This window comes from Lissotriton helveticus, chromosome 10, assembly GCF_964261635.1.
Source record: "Lissotriton helveticus chromosome 10, aLisHel1.1, whole genome shotgun sequence".
Classification (NCBI taxonomy): Eukaryota; Metazoa; Chordata; class Amphibia; order Caudata; family Salamandridae; genus Lissotriton; species Lissotriton helveticus.
Window position 1 is genome coordinate 1,038,875,628 of NC_136071.1, and position 23,471 is coordinate 1,038,899,098.

At 46.5% G+C, this 23,471-nt stretch overlaps 1 protein-coding gene across 1 annotated transcript in view; it reads right to left on the bottom strand.

The window, feature by feature from the left end:
* NSUN6 (NOP2/Sun RNA methyltransferase 6) overlaps positions 1 to 23,471 on the bottom strand; it is a 149,427-nt gene that overhangs the window by 79,681 nt on the left and 46,275 nt on the right. The window contains exons 5-6 of the mRNA XM_078663744.1: positions 10,223 to 10,379; positions 228 to 309 (exon numbers count right to left, since the gene is read on the bottom strand). Of these exons, the coding sequence (XP_078519870.1) occupies positions 228 to 309; positions 10,223 to 10,379 (239 nt within the window). The remainder of the gene's footprint in view (positions 1 to 227; positions 310 to 10,222; positions 10,380 to 23,471) is intronic.

A 23,471-nucleotide genomic window follows, 5' to 3' on the forward strand; every position in this document is an offset into this window, starting at 1 on the left:
TTTGCTACACTAAAAGATGTGCAAACCGCTGTTATCCAGTTAATATCGGGACCTTTTACCTTCTCACTTAAGTCCTAGTCCCAATTTATAGGTTGCTTTAGGCCCTTAGATTTCACAATGGACAAATTAATGGAGAGATTTTGAGCCATTTACCAAATTTAAAATGTTTCATTTTCCTGCAAAATTACTTCTTTCTGTACAAGTTGAACTAGAAGTAGAATGATTACCTGTAGAAACAAATAGGATGGAAGTAGATTGTCGAATGATGGACTGAGGTACACTGGTTCTGTCATTCTTACGCCTATACCTCTGAAAAAATGAAATCATATTAGAAAAAAGAGAAAAAAAGGTTGAATTTAGCAGTTCTGAAAACAATGCAGAGAAATCCCATTAGCCAAACCTAAAAAATCATAAGCGAACCCTTTATTCTATATGTCCCCAACCTGCAAGGTTTAAATCAAACTGTTTAACAAAGACATAAAAAAAGCTGTGAAAGTTTGAAGGCATGTAATATGTGAGACACCAATGGGCCACCGACTTATGGTGTCATCTGCTTTTCTGACAGGGACGTTTTTCTGCTTATGTACCCCAAATGCATTTCATATATTTAGTTTGTTGAGTGCATATTTTCAGTTATGAACACATTTTGCCTAACGTAGTAGTAGTAAACCTTTATTTTGGGCCAAAGACCATAAAAGGGCAATAAAAAGACACGTGTAAATTCTTAGCAGCAGTTAAAAGGGCAAGTTATGGCTACACAATCAGATACGACAATGTGTGTGAATATAAAGTGCATTTGTGTTGCGAATCAATTGACAAATGTACATTCTCAACAACAATTAAAAGGGCAGCAACAGCCACACATTAAGATAAAACAAAAGGCGCGTATAAATATATTAGTGTCGCTCATCAATTAACCCCTACGCCGTGCAGCAAATTCTACTGCGGGGCGGAGGGGGATGGGGCTGGGCGTGGCGCTCGGGTATCCAGGACGGCTCCCGGCCATCACAGTAGGCGTGTGCTCATGACGGCCGGGAGCAGTTTGAACTCCGCCCACTGAATAATTCTCCCGTACAGGCGGGGAATTAATCGTGTGTGGGCGGAGCGGCAACGTTCAGACGGCTCCCAGCCATAATGAGCACACGCCTATTGTGACTCATGATGGCCGGGAGCCGTCCTGAGCATGGAAGGTGTTAACATTCAAGCATAATGGAAGGAAATAAGCAATCATGGCACAGTAACAAATGAAGTGCTTAAAGAGGAAGCACACATGATACTTTAACACTGAGCTAATGCAAAATGACATTCTTACTGCCTTTCTGCACTTGGATGTTTGCACTGCCAAGAGCCTGAGGTCATTTTAAAAGGAGCCCTGTGTTGCAAAACTGCTTCTAAATGTAAATTATTCCCAAACTCGACTTTGGTGCTAGGGGCACAAATGAATAAACTACGGTATTGTGGCATATTAGGTAACCCCAAGGTCTCCCCTAGGTGTCCCAGGGGTGGAGTGGCGGAGTCAGGTACTTATAAGGAGGACTATTATAAAAGAGCTTTTATATGCCTTGGGGATAGAGAAATTGCACATTTCACTTCCCTCATTGTTGTAAAGTGATTCCCAAAATCTACTTTTGTGCTAGGAGAACTGTGGAGTGAGGATCTGCATTATTTTTGTATATTCAAGACCCCTAAAGTCTCCCCTAGGTGTTCAGGGGGAGAGGGGGATCAGGTAGTTATAGGCAGGGCCCTTATAAAAGCAGTTTTATAGGACCTGGTGTTGGAGAAATAGGCCATTTCATTTTCCCCATTGTCTATCCCCAGCCACATAGGTTAACATTGCTGTTTATGAATTCATAACTACCCCAAGGAACACCAAAAAAAAATCATTCAAGGATTTAGGAGAATGGTATTGATAAATCCAACAATATGACGTTGTTGAATTTATCCTAAAATGTACAGAAAATAAGTAATAAGACCTTCTTGTATGTAGGCCAAAATGCTGCCTCCCAGAGGTCTGCCCTGATTGAACAGAGTTAATCAGATTAACCAGGCTGCTTTTATGAAGTGATAAGCGGCAACTAGGGAGAAAGGCTATCTCTTGTAAGAGGACCCTGCTCTACAACAATGTCAAAGTAGGGGGGATGGGTTGTAAAGCATTAGCATCAAAAGGTAGAAGGGGGCAGGCAGATACAGCCAGGTCCATTTAAGCCCTTCCACTCTGAACCCAGCCAGATGGTAGGCTTAAGGAAGGAATTTGCAGATATAGGAGGGAGGGAAGTTATGTAAATGAGCCATCCTGGAGGTTGGTTTAGTTAGCTCTGGCGTCTCTGCTGAACTTTAGCCATTTTGAATTTGGAAGACTAGTGCATACTGAGAGACCAATGAGCCACACTTTGGAGGAATTGGTCATGCTTGGGGTGTTGCCCTGCACCTCATTGGATAGGAGAGCCTTCCTGCTTGGCCCCAGAGAACAATGAATAAGTATTTGAGAGGGGCAGAGCCTCTCGAATCTGCAGCTTGAAACAAGAGAAGAAGAAGGGTCCATGCTGGAAGTTTGATTTACACCAACCAGGCCCTACACTCTGACTGACTTTGCATGCTGCACAATCTGGAACTACAGTCCTGTGGACCTAACTTGCTTCAAGAGGAACAAAAGTGGACTCCCTGCAAGCTACAGGCTAACAGAGCACACCTGAACTATCACCACCAAGAATATCCTGCCTGGAGTATCTACAGCGGATTTGTAAGAGTTTTGTCCAAGTGGATTGTGGGAACTGAAGTCCCAAACTGTCATGGACCATCTTGGAGATTCCAGACCCTTGGTTTTGTTTTGGACTCTTGACGCCCAAAAGGAATTTCAGGAAGAAGTTCCAGAAGTTTGGAGCAACTTTGGAAAAAAAACTCCATAAGTGGACCTGGCCAGCAAAGCCGGCGACCCTCAACCGTGAGCCGACCTGTCTTCCTAGTTCATCCTGCTGAAAAGCTCCAGAGGTCTGACTTCCAGAGTTTGACTGGGAGCTTGTCGAAAGCCAAGCCAGCGATCTCTCACTGAACCCAAACTAGTGAAAAGCATTGAGGGACCCCAGGAGAAAAAGCTCTGTAACGTTTCTAAGTCCGAAGGTAAAAGACTTAACCGGCTCCAGCTGCAAGAGCCAAACCGGCCACCTACAACCGCGAACCGACACGGATTCCTGGTTCGTTCCACTGGAAGGCTTCGACAGTCCGACTTCCATAGTTTGACTGGGAGCTTGTCGAAAGGCAAGCCTGTAAGCCCTCACTGAACCCATACTGGTGGAAAGCATCAAGGAACCCCGGCAGAAAAAACTCCAGGAACGTTCCTAAGTTAGAAGGCAAAAACTGCAACCGAGGTCTATTGTGAGGGCTAGCCGCGCAGGGCTCCATTGCGGTTGCCCTTAAACTTTGACTTTGTCTCAATCTAGCATGACCAGATGTCCCAATTGGTGCTACAGGCTTCTATGAACTATATAGTGCTAAATGTTTAAAAATTCATATTTCTGGTTCACTACATTGGATTTTCTTCGTTTTTGAGTCATTTTAAAGATAGATATTTATTATTTTGATAAATGGTGTTAGATTTTTGTGTTGTGTCATAATTATTTACTAAATTGGTGTTTTTAAATGCTTTACATGCCTGTCTCTGAAGTTAAGCCTGCCTGCTCGCAGCCAAGCTAACAAATGTTGAGCATGGGAATAATTTTCTGAGACCTATTTTTAAAGCCCTAGACTGTGTTAGTGGCCTTATTACCAGTGGTAGATGCATATTTACCACTACTATTAATCCACTTTCCAACACTCCCCGTCTAGAAAAAGATGCCAATTCAAGTTACTGGCACACGCCTACAAAGCCCTCCACAACCAAGGACCAGCACACATGAACCAATGCCTGAACTTTCATCAACCATCCAGAAGCCTTCATTCGCCTCTCTCGCACAGATACTGTGCATCCACCACAGCCACAGCAGAGGCACTCTTTCTCCCACTTCACCGCCCAGTCCTAGAACGTCCTCCCTCTCCACTTATGAAATTCACCCTCGATGACGGACTTCAGGAAGAGACTCAAGACCTGACTTTTTGACTAAAGCCAGCACCTGGATACATTCACGGGAGATAAGCCATGCTCTACAAGTATGATTGATTGATTGACTTTACTGGGTGGTGCACAAATGATAAATATTAACTCAAACCCAATTTCCACACACTAACATTTGTGTGTAATATCATTTTATCAGTAAAACTGTATGTGTGTGCAAGGTTAGCAGCCATTTCAATGGAAAATGTGCGGTTTGTAAAATGACACTGCGCTACCACGCAATGCTTTAATTAAATTAAAAATAATTGCCCGCCTCATGTTTGTTAAAGATAGTGGGGTCACCAACAGACGCGGCCCGTGCAGGTAAGAGCGGTGGGGCCGGTGGCGGGCAGGGGGGGGGGGGTAATTCGACGGACGATGACAAGGGGAAATTAAATAAATAAATAATTTTCCTTTGTCATCGTCCATCGGAATACCCCCCTCACCAGGCCCCACCGGCTCTTACCTGCACGGGCTCTGGCTGGTCACCAAAGTTTGTTGTTTTGGGTTTAGATTCTAAAAACTTTAGAAAGCACTGCCCTTCTATATGGTAGGGAAAAAGGCTATGGTAGCAGGATTCGGCTCCAGTACCAGGAACAGCACTCCACCATTCCAACTCCATGGTGCCTGTCCCCGCCAGGGGAGCGCATAGGCTGTAGACAGATTTACATTTCTTGGCCTCTATTACATTTTGCCTCCCTGGAAGTCAGATTGGAGGGTAACTTTTTTCGAGTTGCCTTAGAGCAGAGGACTTCAAACTTTTTGATGACGAGACTCCCTTGTAAAACCTTTTTAGGCGTAAGGACCCCCTTCCGACAAAAGATTCTAGAAACTGGTACTCCTCATCATCAACTATTGACAACCATAAATGCGCCTGTTAGACCTCATCACATCCATCCATCCATCATTCATCCACCCACACTTTCACACATCCATCCACCCTTTCATCCTTCCATCCATACATCCATCCTTTACCTATCCACCCGTCATTCATCCACCCACCTTTTCACACATCCATCCATCATTCATCCATGCAACCTTTTATCCATCCATCCATACATCCATACATCCTTCATCCATCCACCCTTTCGTCCTTCCATCCATCCACCCTTTCATCCATACATACATCCATACATCCATACATACATACATACATACATACATACATACATACATACATACATACATACATACATACATCCTTCATCCATCCACCCTTTCATTATTGTGGAGAAGTGTGGCTCAATGGTTAGAGCAGGCAGACCTTGACGCAGAGCTCTGGCCAGGGACCAGGGTTCGATTCCCGCCTCGGCGGGTCTCCGGCTCAATAATTCCCCTGACTGGATATTCTCGCCTCAGTGCCTGTTCTGATCATGGGTCCCACGCTGCAACTCTGGGCAATAGCTTGCTTAGTCTCCACAACGGCCCCAAAAGCGCTGGGATGCCTGGCTGCACCTGGGGGGTGCCCAGGAGTGGACATTTCCCAGGAAAGCCAGGAAGGGTTCCTAAGCGGTATACGGACAGCGCCGGGACACCTCCGGTGGAGGTAGCTGTGCGCTTTACAAATTCCGACATTTACATTTTTATTCCATCCATACATCCATCCATCCACCCTTTCATCCATACATCCATCCTTCATCCACCCACCCTTTCATCCATCCACCCATCATTCATCCCCCTCCTTTTCACACATCCATCCATACATACATCCTTCATCCATCCACCTTTTCATCCTTCCATCCATACATCCATCCACTCTTTCATCCTTCCATCCATATATCCATCCACCCTTTCATCCACCCACCCTTTCATCCATCCATCCCCCCACCTTTTCACACATCCATCCATCATTCATCCATGCAACCTTTTATCCATCGATACATCCATCCTTCATCCATCCATCCATCCACACTTTCATCCTTCCATCCTTTCATCCATCCATTCACCCATCATTCATCCACCCACCTTTTCACACATCCATTCATCATTCATCCATGCAACCTTTCATCCATCCATACACCCATCCCTCATCCATCTACCCTTTCATCCTTCCTTCCATCCATCCTTCATCCATCCACCCTTTCATCCATCCACTCATCATTCATCCACCTTTTCACAGATCCATCCATCCTTCATCCATCCTTCCTTCCATCCATCCATCCATCCATCCATCCACTCACCCTCTCATCCTTCCATCCATACATACATTCATCCTTCAGCCATCCACCCTTTCATCCATCCATCCACCCATCATTCATCTACCCACCTTTTCATCCATCCATCCACCAATCATTCATCCCCCACCTTTTCACACATCCATCCTTCATCCATCCAAGCAACCTTTTATCGATCCATACATCCATACTTCATCCATCTACCCTTTCATCCATCCATCCATCCATTCACCGATCATTCATGCACCCACCTTTTCACACATCCATCCATCCAGCCTTCATTCATCCACCCACCTTTTCATCCATCCATCCATCATTCATCCCCCACCTTTTCACACATCCATCCTTCATCCATCCATGCAACCTTTTATCGATCCATACATCCATACTTCATCCATCTACCCTTTCATCCATCCATTCACCGATCATTGATGCACCCACCTTTTCATCCATCCATCCATCATTCATCCCCCCACCTTTTCACACATCCATCCTTCCATCCAAGCAACCTTTTATCGATCCATACATCCATACTTCATCCATCTACCCTTTTGTCCTTCTATCCATACATACATCCTTTATCCATCCACCCTTTCATCCATCCATCCATCCTCCATCCACCCACCTTTTCACACATCCATCCATCCTTCATCCACCCTTTCATCTTTACATCCATCCTTCTTCCTTCCATCCATACACCCACCCTTCATCCTTCCATCCATACATACATTCATCCTTCATCCATCCACCCTTTCATCCATCCATCCATCCACTCATCATTCATCCACCCACCTTTTCACACATCCTTCATCCATCCATCCTTTCATCCTTACATCCATCCATCCATCCTTCATCCTTCTTCCTTCCATCCATACACCCACCCTTCATACTTCCATCCATCCATACATTCATCCTTCATCCATCCACCCTTTCATCCATCCAACTACCCACCCATCATTCATCCACCCACCTTTTCTGTGCCTCTCTCATGGGGGGGGGGGGGGGGTCTGTCTGCGTCTTCTTCCTTCTTCTTCCTCTCTCATGAGAGGGCATCTCTGTGCTTCCCTGCACGGGGGGGGGGGAGACAGGCTGTATAAACATCTCTCCATGAAGAACAGAGTCTCAGGCACATTTCTCCTGCACAGGCGCCAGGTATGAGGGCTTGTGGGACTTGAACCAATGATTGTAATGTCCTTCTGCTGTTTACTGTGTGTTTGTAAAACGCTCTGATACCTACGGGTCAAGCTAGCGCTATATAAAACGATGAAAATACAAATAAACCCCACAGCTCCAGGTGCGCAATGTCCATTGAACTCAAAGGGCTACAGCCTCCTCCCCCAGCCCCCCCAGCCCGTGTATGTGAGCCCGGCTGAAACAGCTTCAGGGACACACACAAAGGCACACCCGAGTACTTCACAAGTCTTCAAAAGACCTTTACTTGTTAATGAGGCTTTGATGTTTTTCACACCTCGGTGTGAAATAGTACGTGAGCACCCTCGATCAGCCTGATGCCAGGAACTGCACTCTGACAGAATCAGCGACCCCCTTCCCAGGACTCCACGACCCCCCTGGGGGTCGCGCCCCACAGATTGAAGACCTCTGCCTTTAGAGGGAGGGGAGAGGGTGTTTGTGCTAGTGGATTAGCAGGTGTCAACCCATACGCTCAGCGGGCTTCCCACCTTTTCTAGCCAGTGCTATGGATTCCTGCTTACGGTTCAAACATGATTCCGGAATAGGAATTCTTTCAGGAAAGCCGCCATTGTTAGCAAGTAAGATCTCATTTTAAATTCTGCCTCCCCTGTATATTTATGTTTCTTGCGAGCAGAGTCCTGACTTGTAAAGCTGTTACTGTGCTGCACTATATTCTTTTTTGGTGCCAGCTGCATCAGTGCCCCAGTTCTGGATTTTGGGCTGCAGTGCACCAGGGGCATGAGGACATCATTCCAACATGGGACAGCCCTTGACTTGCACCGGCTACTAGTCAGGGTAGAGGAAAAAATTGAAGACATTACTAGTGCAAGCACGAAAAACATAGTGACAAGGACTGACCCTCTGTTACAATAGGTTCAAAAGATGACATCTACATCATTTAGTTAAGTTTCAATCATATTCGACCACAAGAGTAAAAAATCTTTAAAAGTCTGCACTAATAATGTGTCTCTTCTTCAAACCTCAATCCTTTCTTTTAGCTCCATATCAAATGCGTGGGAGTACGCTCTCTGTAATGCTACTGTAGCTAGCTATATGTTTTCTTAGTTAACCACTCTTCAAGTGAAAAATGAGGCGAGTTAAATGCTAGAAAAATAGAGGGTTGAAGAAGGGAACAAAAATGTGGTCACATGACCTGGGCTTGATACGGCTGTCCATAGACACAGGACTGTTGTAGGGAGTACTAGCTATAAAAGAATAGGCAGAATGCAAAATGTTTGAAAACACTAACATTTGATTTGAAAAGAAGAGGACCATTGGTCCAAGTTGTTTTATTGCTTACTAGCAGCCCGTCCCGACGTTGTCCGGGTATGAAATAGAATGTGTGTAATGTGTGTATTTGGCAAGGGCAATTTATTTTAAAATCTCGCGGTAGACAACATTTTTTGTTTCATTAGAATAGGGACGGAGAAGGCCCGGCTACAGCCCTGGTTGATGTTAGCAGGCGCGTGTAATGTCGTTGAATAAGAGAGTTATCAGCCGCGGGTAGATCCGTTTAATGAGAGAGTTGAGTGACAGCGAGTAGGAGAGGCTGCAGTAATAGTCCCCGCAGACACGCTCATTTGCGTGTTCCCCCGCTTGAGGCCTAGATGCAGGCCCGTTTGATGTTAGCAGGCGCGTGTTCCCCCGCTTGAGGCCCAGCTGCAGCCCTGGTTGATGTTATCAGGCGCGTGTAATTAGTGTACTGATCCGCGGCCTGAGCCCGGCTAGAGCCCTGGTTGATGGTAGCAGGCGTGTGTAATTTCGTTGAATGAGAGAGTTCAGTAATAGCGCACAGGAGAGGCTGCAGTAACGTTACTTACCAGGCCTCCAGGTGAACGCGTTTGTCACGCCCCCAGCACACGGCCACAGCAGAAGATCTTCTGATTAATGTACGACCCACATGGCATGAAGGGCGGAACGTAGCACACACCCCCAGCGTTTCTCACGCCCCCAGCGTGCCCCTTGATGCAGTGCAAATGCGTTCACATGGCATGAAGGCCGGACAAACGCCCCCAGCGTTTCTCACGCCCCCAGCGTGGCCCTTGATGCTGCATAGCAACGTAATTGGCGCTTGTATGTACAACTCACATAGCATGAAGTGCGGACACACGCCCCCAGCGTTTGTCACGCCCCCAGCCCACGATGGGATGGCCGTACCACACGCCCCCAGCGTTAGTCACGCCCCCAGCCCACAGCACAACTCAGACACGCCCACAAGGGACTACTTTGCTGGCACTTTTCTTTTACCTTTTAAATGTATAGAGGAGTTGGCCTAACGGCTAAGGCGCTCGACTTTGGACCTGGGGATCTGGGTTCGAGTCTTGGTAACGACGCCAAACATCCTGTGATTCTGGGCAAATCACTTAATCTCCCCGTGACTATCAAAAATGAATGTGTGTCCTCATGTAACGTAACTGGTGCTATGTAAAGCGCTTGGATATCTGATTCAGTTCGGGTCAAGTTCTAGCTATATAAAACTCTGCAAAAAAAATAAAAATATGGTGCCCGTCTGCATAGCCTATGTCCTTCTGCTGCAACTGCCCTTTCCAACGCTGTATTGGGTGTTGTGATTGGTGCTGTGGTTACTGAGATTACCCGCCTCAAAGGTTTGGGCTCGCTCTTTATAATATTAGTATGGATGGATCATTTGTTTTTACGCTTTAGTTGAGAATATGTTCAATTTAGATCTAAGGTGAATTGCTTTGAAAAAAACACGGATACAAAAATCAAGTAACTCACGTGCAATCTTAAACATACCTACAGTACTTACTTTAATGGGCTGCTTGAACTGAAGATATCCTTCCTGCTTAGCTCAGAAATTCCGTTTCCAATGAACACCTTGCAGCTATCAAGAAACTCAAGGGCTCCCCGTTTACACTTCCCTTCAATATCGGAGTACACTGAGACCATATCACCAGCTTTCATCCCTTAGGTACAAGAAGAAACTAAGTAATCAGTTTATCTATCGTACAAACAGTATACAGTGAGCTCAACAGAATTCACTCATTTGATCACTCGTGCATTATTTTTAGTGCGGCGAAATCTAACCCAGGATTTTTTTTTTTTAAATGCGAGAAAAGAATCAAAACAGATTTGAGATCAGAAACGAACAAAACGGTTACTGTTTTACTGGCTTTCAGAGAATTATACAATGAAACATCTTTAAGAGGATATGCTATCCCACTACTCTATTACGAAATATTTTAGTTCCAGTCATGCAATGACAAACTGTTAGACGAAGCTCAGCCTCTCAAACATTGAGGCAGGTTGCGACTGACTACTGTCTTCAAATCTTGGGGCACAGATGGCATACAAGCAAGGATAACCAAGCCAACCATCAGTATGACATGGCCAGACAATCTGCAGTAATTTCTACCGTTTAAAGACAGCAACATCAATAAATTGCATCAAGTATTAAACATTCATTAATCTCTTGAAAACAAATCCATTAAATATCCAATTTCCTTCACAGAAGACAATAACACGACCCCCAACACAGAATTCACACCCAAACAACCACACAAAAGACTTCACGGGAAAAAAACAAGTCAGACACAAACAAATTAAGCAAATACAGAGACCTGTTACTGCACATCTCAAACTTATTAGAAGCCCCCAAAATACACACAACTTGGTCCAAATAACTCCGTGTTGCTTTTTTCTAGAACTCCTTCTCCTCCAAACTATGGACGGTCAAAATGGATGCTTGTTGTCAAAATGCACTAAGGACCTGGTCTTAATTTTATCTTACCAAAGCCCACATCTTCTTATGTGCATACTAGTTGCAGACACAGTTGAAAACCTGCAAGTCCATCCATTTTTGACAGGTTACTCTGTCTGCTATTTTACAGCTTTTAAAATAGTATTATGGAAACGTGAGGCATTTCCCACCAATTGCCTTATTCTACATCGGAGATGTCAATTTCCGGCACTTGTAGAATCGCCTTGGCTTTGTTCATCTTCTCATGCAATAAAATATGATTTATCAGCTTTACAGCAACAATGCAAAGTTCTTCATTTGTGCAGGGCATGTTGTTATTGGTTTGAAATCTCTAAAATGCTATTGTCATGTTTGATACTTTGTACCGAAATTCCACGTGGATCTGCATTAGCACAACAAAGGGCCACTCTGCATACTCTACGGGAAATATCTATCGGACCGGAAAGCTGGGTTAATGTACCAGGCATGAGTGTACGAGTCAATTTAGGACAGAAGTAGTGCAAGACAAGGAAAGCAGGGACAAAAAACTCCCCTGCAGCCATATGCTGACAGTGTTGTACCAGGCCAGCTTAACAAAGAGCAATGACTGGAGAATGGATCAATAGGCTTACAAGTTACCAGATAATTTAGAAACAAATTGTCGGTGCATTCACAGGCAAAGAAAGGAAATCCATCACCTGCTGGTGCTTTGCTTCCCTTGTTGGTTGGTGCCACAAGTGTCTTGAAGCTAGGGTGGTGTGTCTTGTAGCTAAGGAATCCAGGGGCTTAAAAGAGTTAGATAGGTAAGCCAATGGTACCCCAAGAAGGCTGCACATGAGCTAAACTTTCTACAACCTTGACACAAGACACGTTCTCCATTGTTTGTTTAGTTATAAGGTAGCTATGATGGAGAGACATCCTACTTTGAGGTTCAACTACATTTCTGCTGCTAGTTTGCGGTACCCAATACAGACTTAACCTACAGTACTGAATTCCAACTCAGCAGAACTCTTCTGGAACACGTACCCGAAAAAGTTCTCGAAATGATGTGCTGAATAGTGCAGACTCCTCGGATCCTGCTGACCTTAGGTTCTGTTTCGAGCATTTCACAGCCACAAAGAGTCTGCAAACCAAATTCAGGGCTATAAAATCCTCTACAATTTCTTCCGGCGGCCATCAGACACTGAAGAATTTTCAGCTTCATTATATATGCAAGAGAGCAACCAACAAAAGGATTCTGATAGGAGCATCAGAAAAGACTGGTTAGGCTGGCAGTGGGGTCATCATTGTGCTGAAAGCATTATTCCAGCTGCAAATATTCCTTAGCAGGACTTCCACTGGAGCCTATAAGAGGGTATGGCACCATCTCTGAATTCATGCTAAAATAGTGCCACCGGATAGACTTGGAACTACAAAAATGGGATGTATGCAATTTTTTCATTAATCTTCGCCACAGGAAATTTCTTGAGCCATTCACAGTGAAACAGTGAGCATGCGGCAACAGTCCCCAATACACGCAGACTGAAACTATGGAAAACAAGACATCCAAACAAAGGTGCACGCAAACGCTTTCATTTCCATCACCAGTCCATGTCAGAAAACACAACCAAAGTCATTAAGTGGCAATGCAAGGAAGCACCACCATACTATTCCTTACAGCTACACGCTCTGATGTCACCAACACATGCCTGTTTGACATGAACACTTTTGTGCAACACTGAATTGTTCCCATGAACACCAGCTCAGGCAAACACCAATGTACTTTTGTTCAAGTACTATCGTCCTGCCAAATCCTCACATTCATAGCTAATAAAAACTGGTCCCAAGCACATGTAGGCAAAACCCGTAAACAAACCAACACCATTGCCAATGTACACTGGCTCTAGTACCAGACACACTGCCTTCCATTTGTGCACTATGACAGTTAACACATACAGGCAAAACAAGAAAACAGGCTGCAATTGTGGGAATACACAAACCCTCCCAGCATCTAAAAACAAAGAATCTATGACGTTATTCCGCTGGCTTTTACAACGCAGGGAATCACAAAGTGGTTGTTACAGCGACCGCGTTGGGATTCTGCATACCATTACTCCGCAAGTCAGAACAACGACTTGCGGAGGGGGGCGCTGGATGTTGGAGTAGTATAATTTACTATTCCAACTCCAGTCTGTGCGGACCCCAGGGAAGGTGTTGGATTTTAAATCCAACATCCCCCACCCCCTCCGCAAGTCGTTGTTCCGACTTGCCGAGTAATGGTATGCGGAATCACAACGCGGTCGTTGTAACAACCGCGTTGTGATTCCCTGCGTTGTCAAAGTTTCGGGGTAAACATTGTTTACCAAAAACAAACAAACAAGGGTACTACAATGCTCCGATCACAAAATTGGATATATTTGAGAAACAGGGTAGTCGCACACTTACCCAAATTACAAATGACATAACTCAGAGCAAGATATCTACCTCCATTTACAACACTAGAATAAGCACATAGCATGACAATGCAACGCATAATCAATACGCATCTATCATACGTAACCCCCAAAGCCAAAGACATCTCTTTAGCGCCTCCTATAATGCCACCCACACGTGCAAGTTAAATCAACGCCAGGCTGAGACAAAAAAAAAGTATGCCCATCCTGTATTTCAATGGCACAATCGGCAGAAGACAAGTGTCAAATGAATGTACCTTGCAACTGTGAAACATGCAAACCCAAAAGCTTAAATCCTCTTAATTCGTTAATAGCGTTAATGCATTTACAGAAAACTAAACCATTCTCGCTTCAGATGCATGAACGGAGGAAACATTTTGAACTTTGCAGCAACAAAGAGCAAACAATCTGAAAGTGGTCTCAATGCTATTCTTGTGCAGAGTTGCTGTCGAAAGACTCCATCGGATCCCAGTACTTTTATGGTAGATGGTTTCAAATAGCAGTTACCTATATCGACGTCGTGTTTGATCAATTCATCATAAAAACAATAATTTACCCTTGATGAAGCTCTACTTATGATAAACGTGGTGCGTGTAATCCTGTGAAATGTCACACAGTGGATGAACTCAGAGTGGACAACAAATTTTCTAACGGATATAATGAGAAATACATTATGCAACTTATAAAACAACTTTGGATTTGACTCTGGAAGAAACTAGCTCCAAAACCATTCAATTGTATTGTCTGAATCTCAAAGAGGCACACACTAATTGATCTCCTTAACGTGTAGGGAAACATAGTTAACAGCAAAGAGGTACACCACTAGTTAATCTCCATATATTCTATTAAACTGCACTTACTAGTTGGGTCTCAGGTATTATTCGAATTTCAGCTCAAGTGCCTCTGTGCAGTAACAGTACTTCCCTTTCCCCACTCCACGAAGACAGCAGAGCATTGGCTTGAAAGTCCTCCTACAATTGATGTAGACCCGATGTTTTCACACTGCTGTAGTCCTTTCTCGCCTACCGGCCCAGAAAGCTTATGGGACACATCTACCCTGTCCACCTGAGCTTCCATACAATCATAGATTCTGCACATAAACTGGGCACCTGATCTGGTAAGAGGCCACATGGAATCTCTGCAAATATTGTCCCTGCCAGAATGTCCTACCACTAGCCGGCCAAAGTTGGGCAGGACCAACATAAGTGATACAGGTTACAATCAATTACCAGCACTACATTTTAGGCAGGGGTCGCTTGGCAGCAGCGTGGCCCTCCCGGCTTCCAGTGGGACCAATACCAGTCAATCAAACCAAAATTGATTAATTCGATTAAAATGCATATTAACCATAATGGGGGGCAATGCTGTGAACCAGGGGAAGCACCAACCCTCTCCCAAAGTCCAACCCCTCTGTATGTAGTATCTCCAAAAGGCATTTGGCAACTGGGATAGTGGTAGGGCAACCAGCTGCCTGCTGGAGTTATAATGAGGAGAGCAGTTCATGTGCTGACCATCCTGGCCAGGGGAGTAACTGCATGGCCCTAAAGCAAACCCAGAAGTGGGAAGGGAGGAGTATATGCATGCGGTGCAGTGATAAAGAGCAACTAGCTTTGGCGGGGTCAGGGGGGTGGTAGGTGAGGGCCCACCATGGTACATAAAGTCAGCACAACAGCAAGTCAGTAGGCAGGCATGGTTAGTTCTCTGCTCTGTCGTCTCATACCCCGATTCTTGCTTCAGAAAGGACCACAATGTATCCCCATCACTCCTTGTGGAGGCCCTCCACCACCCAGTGCAAGCCCATGCAATCTGATTCGCGCTGTATCACACCCTCTAGTCCCTAATGTCTGGGTTGGTATACAGGTGATTTCCACTGTGGGATGGGATCAGCCTGAGAGGAGGACACAGTGGCTTTGGAGGTTGTGCTGTTCATGGTGCTATCCTCCAAGCTATCAAGGAACATCTCTACGCCTCCAAGGTCTTTGAATACGTTTGTCTTGCAGTTTAGTCACCAGCATGCGTGCAGGATCTAGGAGACCAATAGTTAGTGTTCCAATTTTTTAGTCTAGGGCAAAGAGCAAGAAATCTCCTCTGCTTAGTATTAATGGTTGCAGAGTAGTCTGCTGTGACCATCTTGGTGTAATGGTTCAGTTGCCCTTCGTGCTGCCAGTAGGATGGCCAGGGGGTGTTTGTGACAAAGAGGATATGCTATGATCAGCCAGGCCACATTTGAGTGTGCTGCACAGTAAGATTGAACCAGTAAACCCGCTGGAACTCCTAATGTAACAAGCAAAATGTCTTGTTCTTCTCCCTCTGCGACTCCATAGATGTCAAAGTTATCTCTTCTCGCCCATTTTTCGAGGTCAGTGACTTTATGTCAGAGGAGCTCTATGTCTCGCCCCCAGTTCGACAGGAAATCATATTGGGTTACCCCCCCATCAAGTAATTTGTCCACTTTATCCAAGCAAGTGTGAACAGTAGATACCACCCGTCTCTTAGACTTCACTTTAGGTGTGAGTTTAGCCATTTTGCGTCCACATTGGTGAGAGTGGCCCGATGGCTGATATTTCTTTAAGGAGCTTCTCCATGGTGTGGTCTAGTAAGGTCAGGGTGGGTGACATGGAGGGTGGTTTGGTATGGCTGACCACCTCAAAGAACAGGAGCTGGCAGGCCGAAGCTTTGTGATGTGATATGACATGTGGTGCTGAGTTAGTTGCATTGACTGTACCGACTGAGGCATAGTTCTCTGTGACTTCACCAAGGTAGAGCCTTCTTCATTATTCATGTCCAGTATGGGGAGTGAGCCCATTCATGGGGTGGGGGGGAATATAGCTACTTTTCTCTTCCAGCATAGTGTTTGGTAGTATGACCTTTCAATGCAGTTCAATACGAGAGTGGAGAGGATCCTGCAGGCAGATATCTCTCCAACCCGGGCGGGCTGTTGACTATAAAGAGGGTCCACCCACTTGAAGACTAAAGGTTAGCTGTGGTCAACAGCAAAGACTAAGGGTGCAGTCAGTAAATTACCATGGCGGCACTCCTGCTGAGAGTGAGTGGTATATAGCACCCATGGAGACCTAGAACAAATCTCCTTACCAGTAGCGGCCCGTATAGGGTGTGCTGTCAGGCGGTGACGTGGGGCGGGAGAGGGGTAGGGTGGGGGGTATTAAACACCGGCATACGGATTAATACAGGTAGACATTTAAATCTATAAAAACGAATTTTGTTGCGCGCCCTGCATTGCATTTGGCGATGCAGGGCTGATACTGCTCCTTACCCTTTCACTATTGCAGGTGTGTCTCCTAATGCCAGGGCATCCTCGTAGCCAATGGGTACATGACTGCCATCTAGCTATGCCCATGGTTGACTCCTAGTGAAGGTTAGCAGATGGCAGCCCCTTGCATTGACCACATAGTAGTCGTCAGTAATGTCTTTCCTATGTCCCATACCAGAGTCTGTATCCCTACACCTGCCCATGCATAAGGGTTCTGTATGCCTTGGTCTGTGCCACTCCTCAGGACATTCAGATAGGTTGGGATTGGGGGCAATTGTCGATGCAAGTGGGCCTCTAGTGCTGCTGCACAGACAGACCGCTGCATCCTCTAGGTCCAAGTTCACAGGGTCGCGCCATGAGGCTGCAGTCCCCCTGCTGGGTGCTGATCAAAAGGTAGGCACAGGGATGCATAGCTGCAGTTCCTGGCTAGGCACAGTGGTGCAGTGCATGTGTCACAAAGGGCCTCGACGGGGCTCTGCTGCAATGTCGCTTGCAGCATCCATATATGCAGGTCCTGCCCCCATGCTGTTGTAGCCAAGATCATCTAGGTAGGCAGAGGTGGCTGTGCAGAGTCTACCATGAAGGTAGAGCTCACACTGTAATGCGCTCCGGGCAGCCCAGAAGGGCCGCTGTCCTTTGAATTTTACTGTTTAACGGGTGATTTCCTGGCCCTGTGGGTGGGCTGCGGGCGCAGTCGCTGCAGTGCTCTTACAGAGGGGAGGTTGGAGCTCCTCACACAGCTCCAAGTGATGGGCACCCTCTATTCCATCATCAGATATTGTGGAGGAGCCCTGTTGATGGTGAGGGAGCAGGGTAGGGCCGGCACCAATGCAGCACTATGGGGTGGGGGAATCATATCGCCCGACGCCCGAACCATGTAGATTTTTATAATGGGCAAGAAGATTTAATGTCTATTTTGTCCCACGGACAAGAAGACATTAAATCACTAAAGACGGGTCTCTGGCCTCCAGCTCCCTGGCTCTGTGATCTGGAAGCACGATGCCACTGCCCCAGAAGTCGAGCTGCGGGGCTGACACAGAGTTGGACAGAGAACTGCACTGTCTCTGCGGCTGCTGGCAGGTAGAGGCCAGTGTGTGCAGGAGCAGATGGACGGGCACAGGGCCCCAAGAGGGGAGCGGGGCTGGAGACATAGACCAGGCTCGGGAGAGGGGCCTGGGAGGCAGCAGACACAAGCCCCCAGAGCACTAAAAGACAGTAGCTGGGTAGGGGTCTCGGAGACAGGCCCCCCGAGAGAGGAGGACCAGGCCTGAGGCTGCCTAGAGGACAGAATCTGTCTGGTGTTTATCTTTGAGGCCGCTTGCTAATGTCGTTTTGCAAGGTGTCTTTAACAGAAACTGCTGTTGCACTGCTCTATCTGAAGGGTTCTGTTTCTGTAAAAACGTTATTATCATCAATCAAGTAAAGTTGCTGTGGGGGAGGGAAGCGAAGCATGGAACGAACGGCCCAAACACCTAGTATACAGTTCCCAGCAAACTATGGTTCTTGAGTTCAGCAGGTTGCTCAAATTACATTAATTTGGAAAGCGCCTGTGAGCCCTTCAGACTCCCTTATGCTGCAGCTTCACCCTGCCGGGCTGCCTTCTCCGCCCTCCCTCTCTCACACACGTGCCTGCCCTGGACTTTTCTTTTAATAATCAGCACTGTTGCTTTGTTCAGTTGGACCAGCTAATCCGGACCGGTCAGCACTACACACAGCTCCTGGAATACATTGTGCAGTTAATGGAAGTGACTCGAGCAGTGCTGGTTACACGGAGTTACCTGGTAGAAATATTCAAATATTTATTTTTAAGCCCTAAATATAGTGCTTCAGTTTATTCAGCCTCAGCGCGTGGGGGAGGGGGGGGGCGGTGATGTGAGGGGGATGCGGTGGTTGCGTGTGTGCTAATTAGCAAATTTCTTTTTGACAGAGCTCGATAGGGCATAAAGTGCTGGTTGTACAGTGTCAGATTATAACACATACAGTTACTTACTGTGCTATGGTGAATCATGCCAGTCTCAGACCTACATTGCCCCGTGCAGGAAGAGTGTGCAAGTCAACATCTACTGTTGCACTGACTGCAATGCTATGAAAATTTATTTTTGCTGACACAATCACGTTGCTCAAATGAGTGTAATTTCAGATATTTGTTTCCCTCATCCTATCTGCTTGATTTTTTTCGTGAGAAAGGGCCACTCGTAGTCTGTGAAATGTTACTCATAATTACTCTGAAATTATGGAAATGTTACACATAGCAATCTGAAACCTTGAGAGCTATGTGTACATATGATGGTGGGAGGGAGTCAGGGAGAAGAGGCTGTCTGCCTGTGTCTCTAGGGGAAAAGCCGGTCTGCGGGAGAAAGAGGCTCGCCACGGGGGCAGACAGGCTCACAGAAGCTATGATCGGAGCAGTGGGCAGGCTGCTCAGAGGGAAGACCCGGAAGAAACTATCAGAGGGTCAGAACAGGGTGCACAGAGAGGCAAGCTCAGGGAATTACAGACCAGACTAGCTCGGCAGAGAGCAGCCTGTAACGGGGATAAGTGTGCCTCCCTGTCAGGATGGGCTATGGGAGGGGCAGACGCCGGGAAGGGAGAAAGGGGCAGCCACCAGAAGAGGAGAGCCAGCAGCGTGGGACAGGAGAGAGACAGAGAGACACCGAGGCAGCCGCTCAGGCACTGCCACTGAGCAGAGAGAAGAGGCTGCAGTTAAGGGACTTCCAGGGATGCAGCTGTGGAGCAGATACACCACCAGTGCTAGGATCACCCTAAACCTCCAGTATGTCATGAGGCTGTGGCAGTGGGGGCATAGGCCGCACCTCCTTTCACAGAACATCTTCACTTGGCACCGACCCGCCTTCCATGACCCTCCACTCGCACCCCAGTCTAGCGATCTCCCTTTATCCTCTGGGGATTGGCCTCTCCCCCGTTTAACGACTGTGCCCTTTTACCAGCCCTAACCAAAGAACCAACTCCAGCCCCTACCTGAACCCCGTCTCTGGTGCCAGTTACCTCCCTCAGTTTCAAAGACTGTGGTATAAACCCAGCCATAGCAGGGGCCTTCCCTAGCACTAACTTCTTTAAATGTCCCACGGCAGAATTACTCGCTTTTTGAAAGATGCTTCCCAGCCTGCCTCTCCTCTTCTGCAATTCGTGCAAGTGCTTGTTGGATCTGTTCTTCCCAGTACATAATTTAATCATGCTTAAAATGATTAGACCCTCAGTGATGTACAGTCTTTGTGGGTCTTTCTCTAACCTGTGTATCCCTGATTCAGCTGGATGGGCCCCTTAATGCCCCTGTATTGTGGGTGGAGATGGTAGGTCTTCCCCTACTCTCTGTTCACACCTCATATACTACCCCTCTCTAGGGCTCAGGGAAATGGTCCCCTCCCCCTGGCCTCTCTGTACACATCACATTCACCTTAGTGCAGGGTCACAAGAGTCCCGCGTTCCACTCTGTGTCTGTCCTATTGATCCCTCTGATCCGGATGGGTGCAGAGAGAAGGGTACCACCTGCTCTGTGTGTGCTGCATATACCCACTTCTGGGTGCAGGGAGGTGGCCTGCCCCTACCGCATATCTCTAAAACTTTTCTCCTTTGCGCAGATTGTTGGTCGTCCGCTTTTAACTGTCTCTAAAGTCCTTGTATGCATCCCTTTCTAGGTCTATGGAAGTTAGCTGTGTGCTCTTTTCGTCTGTTACTTTTTCTCTCTGTGAACGTACAACAGTGGCTCCTTGGTGTATTGGATGGCCTCTGTTCTCCAGCTCTCTATACTCATTCACCTTAATTTTCAACCGTTGCTTGTGATATCCCATGTAGTTTCAGTTGTGAAATTTAAGTAAAGTGTTGCCCCTCCTCCCCCCATAAAGGGTGAATTCTGCGTTTGGGGAATGCTGTTGGAGTCTTGAAAGTTTTCAGCTTTTTTTAATGTGGAATTACAGTGATGTCAAGAGGGACAACACATACAAATAAGGGGGAGTTGATGTGTGGTTTATGCTTTTAATCCTTCCAAAGTCGCTAGATTGAGAACTAATTCCCATCATGGTTGTAATGTGTATATTCTTCAGACTGTGTGCAAGTAGGCAGTTTATGCTCTTGGCTGCTTTTCCCTCCTGCAGAAGTTATCTTTTCGGCTCCAGCCACCTATGCGCTGGAGTAGTGGACTTCAGCTCTTTTCTGTGATCAACTGTGAGTTCTCTGTCCAGTATGCTTGCCTGCTTTCTCATCTGTGGACCTGTGCACTGTGCAGACTGCCCTGCTGTAAATTATTTATGCTCATCGCTCCCTCTGTGACAAGTTCAGAGCGGATTCTTGCTCCTGGGCCATGTTTCAAGGGTAGCTTGCTTCTTGACCTTGTGTTTTAGAGGAGTAATAACAATGGCCGATCAACCTGTTTTAGAGGGCTGGCGAAACTGGCTCATTGGTCTTGGTTGACTGTAGGTACGGTGGCTTGTAGTTATTTGGGTGTGAATGGGGTACAGACTTGTGGCGTGGTTTGGGAGGGAGGTTGGGTGCTGATGCTGGCTTCTGTGTCTGGTTTTGGGAGCAAAGGCTCAACTTTGTTGCAGGGTTGGAGACTCCTGGGCCTTGTCGATAGCCTGGAGACTCCTGTGCGTGCTCTAGAAGTAGCTGAAAACCCCTGGGTGTGCTCTAGAGGGCTGTGGCTCGTGGGACAAAATTAGGGAGGCACTCATGCATATCCTCAGATTAGGATTTGAAGGGCCTGGGGGTGCTGTTTTCTGAGCTGATCACGCAGGTGCTGTTTTCTGAGCCCAGTGTAAGTCCGAGAGCGTATTGGTTCTTGAACCTAGTTTAAAGGTGGGGTTGCAGGTTCCTGGTCTAAATATTAAACGAGAGGCTGCTGGTTCCTGGAGCAAATTTACCCACCATGAATTCTGCCCTCGCATAAAGAGGACTGTGATATCATCCTGCGTATATGGCGAGCAGTGGGAAAAGTACATATTTTCCCATAAACATTGACACAGTTGTTTCTCTGTCAGCCCTTGTAATTGATTTATGGAGTAGGTGGGACAAGTGGATTTTACAGGACATGTAGATCTCAGTGGCATTTTGTCCCTTGGCCATGTAGATTATTAAAAAAATTCCACACCCCCACTCCAGCAGATAGCAGTCATTGTGGTTCTTAGCTCTTTCTCCAACACCCTGGGCCTTGGTCCTCTTTGCTTGCTGTGATAAAATGTTAGTCCAATTGAGGGTATATATTAGAACATAGTCAAAGAAGCTTCTTTGCAATAAAAAAGACTGTAGGGACAGATGGACTGCCCTCAATTCAAGCACACTAAGAGGTATGCTTGTCCACCCCCCCCCCCCCATCTCCTTCATTTAATATTTTTTCTGCTGTTACTTTTCATCCTCTCCCACTTCACATACTTCTCCTTTTTCCCACTGTACATCTTTACCTTGTCCCTCGATTTGGATCCACGCTACATCCCAGTGTTGATTTTCCACCTTCTCACTTTGCATTAACACCACCACACGTTTTCATCCTCTCCTTCTTCTAGTCCCCTCTCTTATGTGTTCGGCTCCTTTTCCCAGTTTTCTGCTCTCTTCCCTTAACCACTCCTCCACCCAAATCCTAGGCAAGATTAAAGCACATATTACTCAAAGCCGCTCCCTCAAGAGTGCTGGGGCACAGGTGAAGAGGAGCAGTCCTCTTGACAAACGCATGTTCTATTTCCAAATTCCTCAGAGTGAAAATGGATAACACAGCTGAAGCCCAATCAACTGCCTGCTTTAAAATAGCAAGACAGCGTGGAGAAAAGTAAGATCAGGAGCGGGGGGGGGGGGGGAAGGTGCAGGGGGGGAGGAGGAAAACGACAAAGTCCAATAGGAGAATAAAACAATGTGCTCATTGTGCAGATTTATTTATTTATTTAATGCGATTTTCTATAGTGCGAACTTTACCCGAAGGTGTCAGAGCGCTTTACATAAGAACCAGTTGCAAAACATAAGGACAGAGGATTACATGCGTTACATAAAAGAAACAAACAGAAAAAATTGCAAATGTACAAGATGTGAAGTCACACAAGGAAGAGATACAAATGGATATACTCTAAGAGTCACATAGGAATGGTACAGAGTACAAAGGTCTACTGCATATATTAGTGATTAGAGTTATCTCTATATACATATATATACCCATAGTAGGTTTTCTGAGGTCAAGACCCCAAAAAACCAGGAGAGCAGAGTTCCATTAAGTGGGATTGGAGGGGGCACGCAGTCACAGCACAGAGGGTGGGAGGGATACACGGGTATGGAGAAAAAGCAAATCAGAGGACCATCAAGGGGGAAACGAGGGAAAGGGTAAAGGACAAGATGGCGGGTCAGGGTCCAGAGAAAAGCGGCCGAGAGCAGCAGCAAAATGGCGACCAGGACAAAAGAAAAAGTAAAGAAGTCCAGGAGAGTCCGTGGCGTAGTTTCTTTCATCCTAATGTAGCTGCAGGGCTGCATCTGGTGTTTTCACGGTCCCACTGCTTTGTTTTGGGGAGGGGTGTGTGTGCCCCGAGGGAGGGCCGCTCCGCACGGGCCCTCTCTGCTGGCCCAGAATTGCGGGGGCTGCTGCAGACGTGGGGCGGCCTGTGAGCGCGGCCAGGGCTCACCT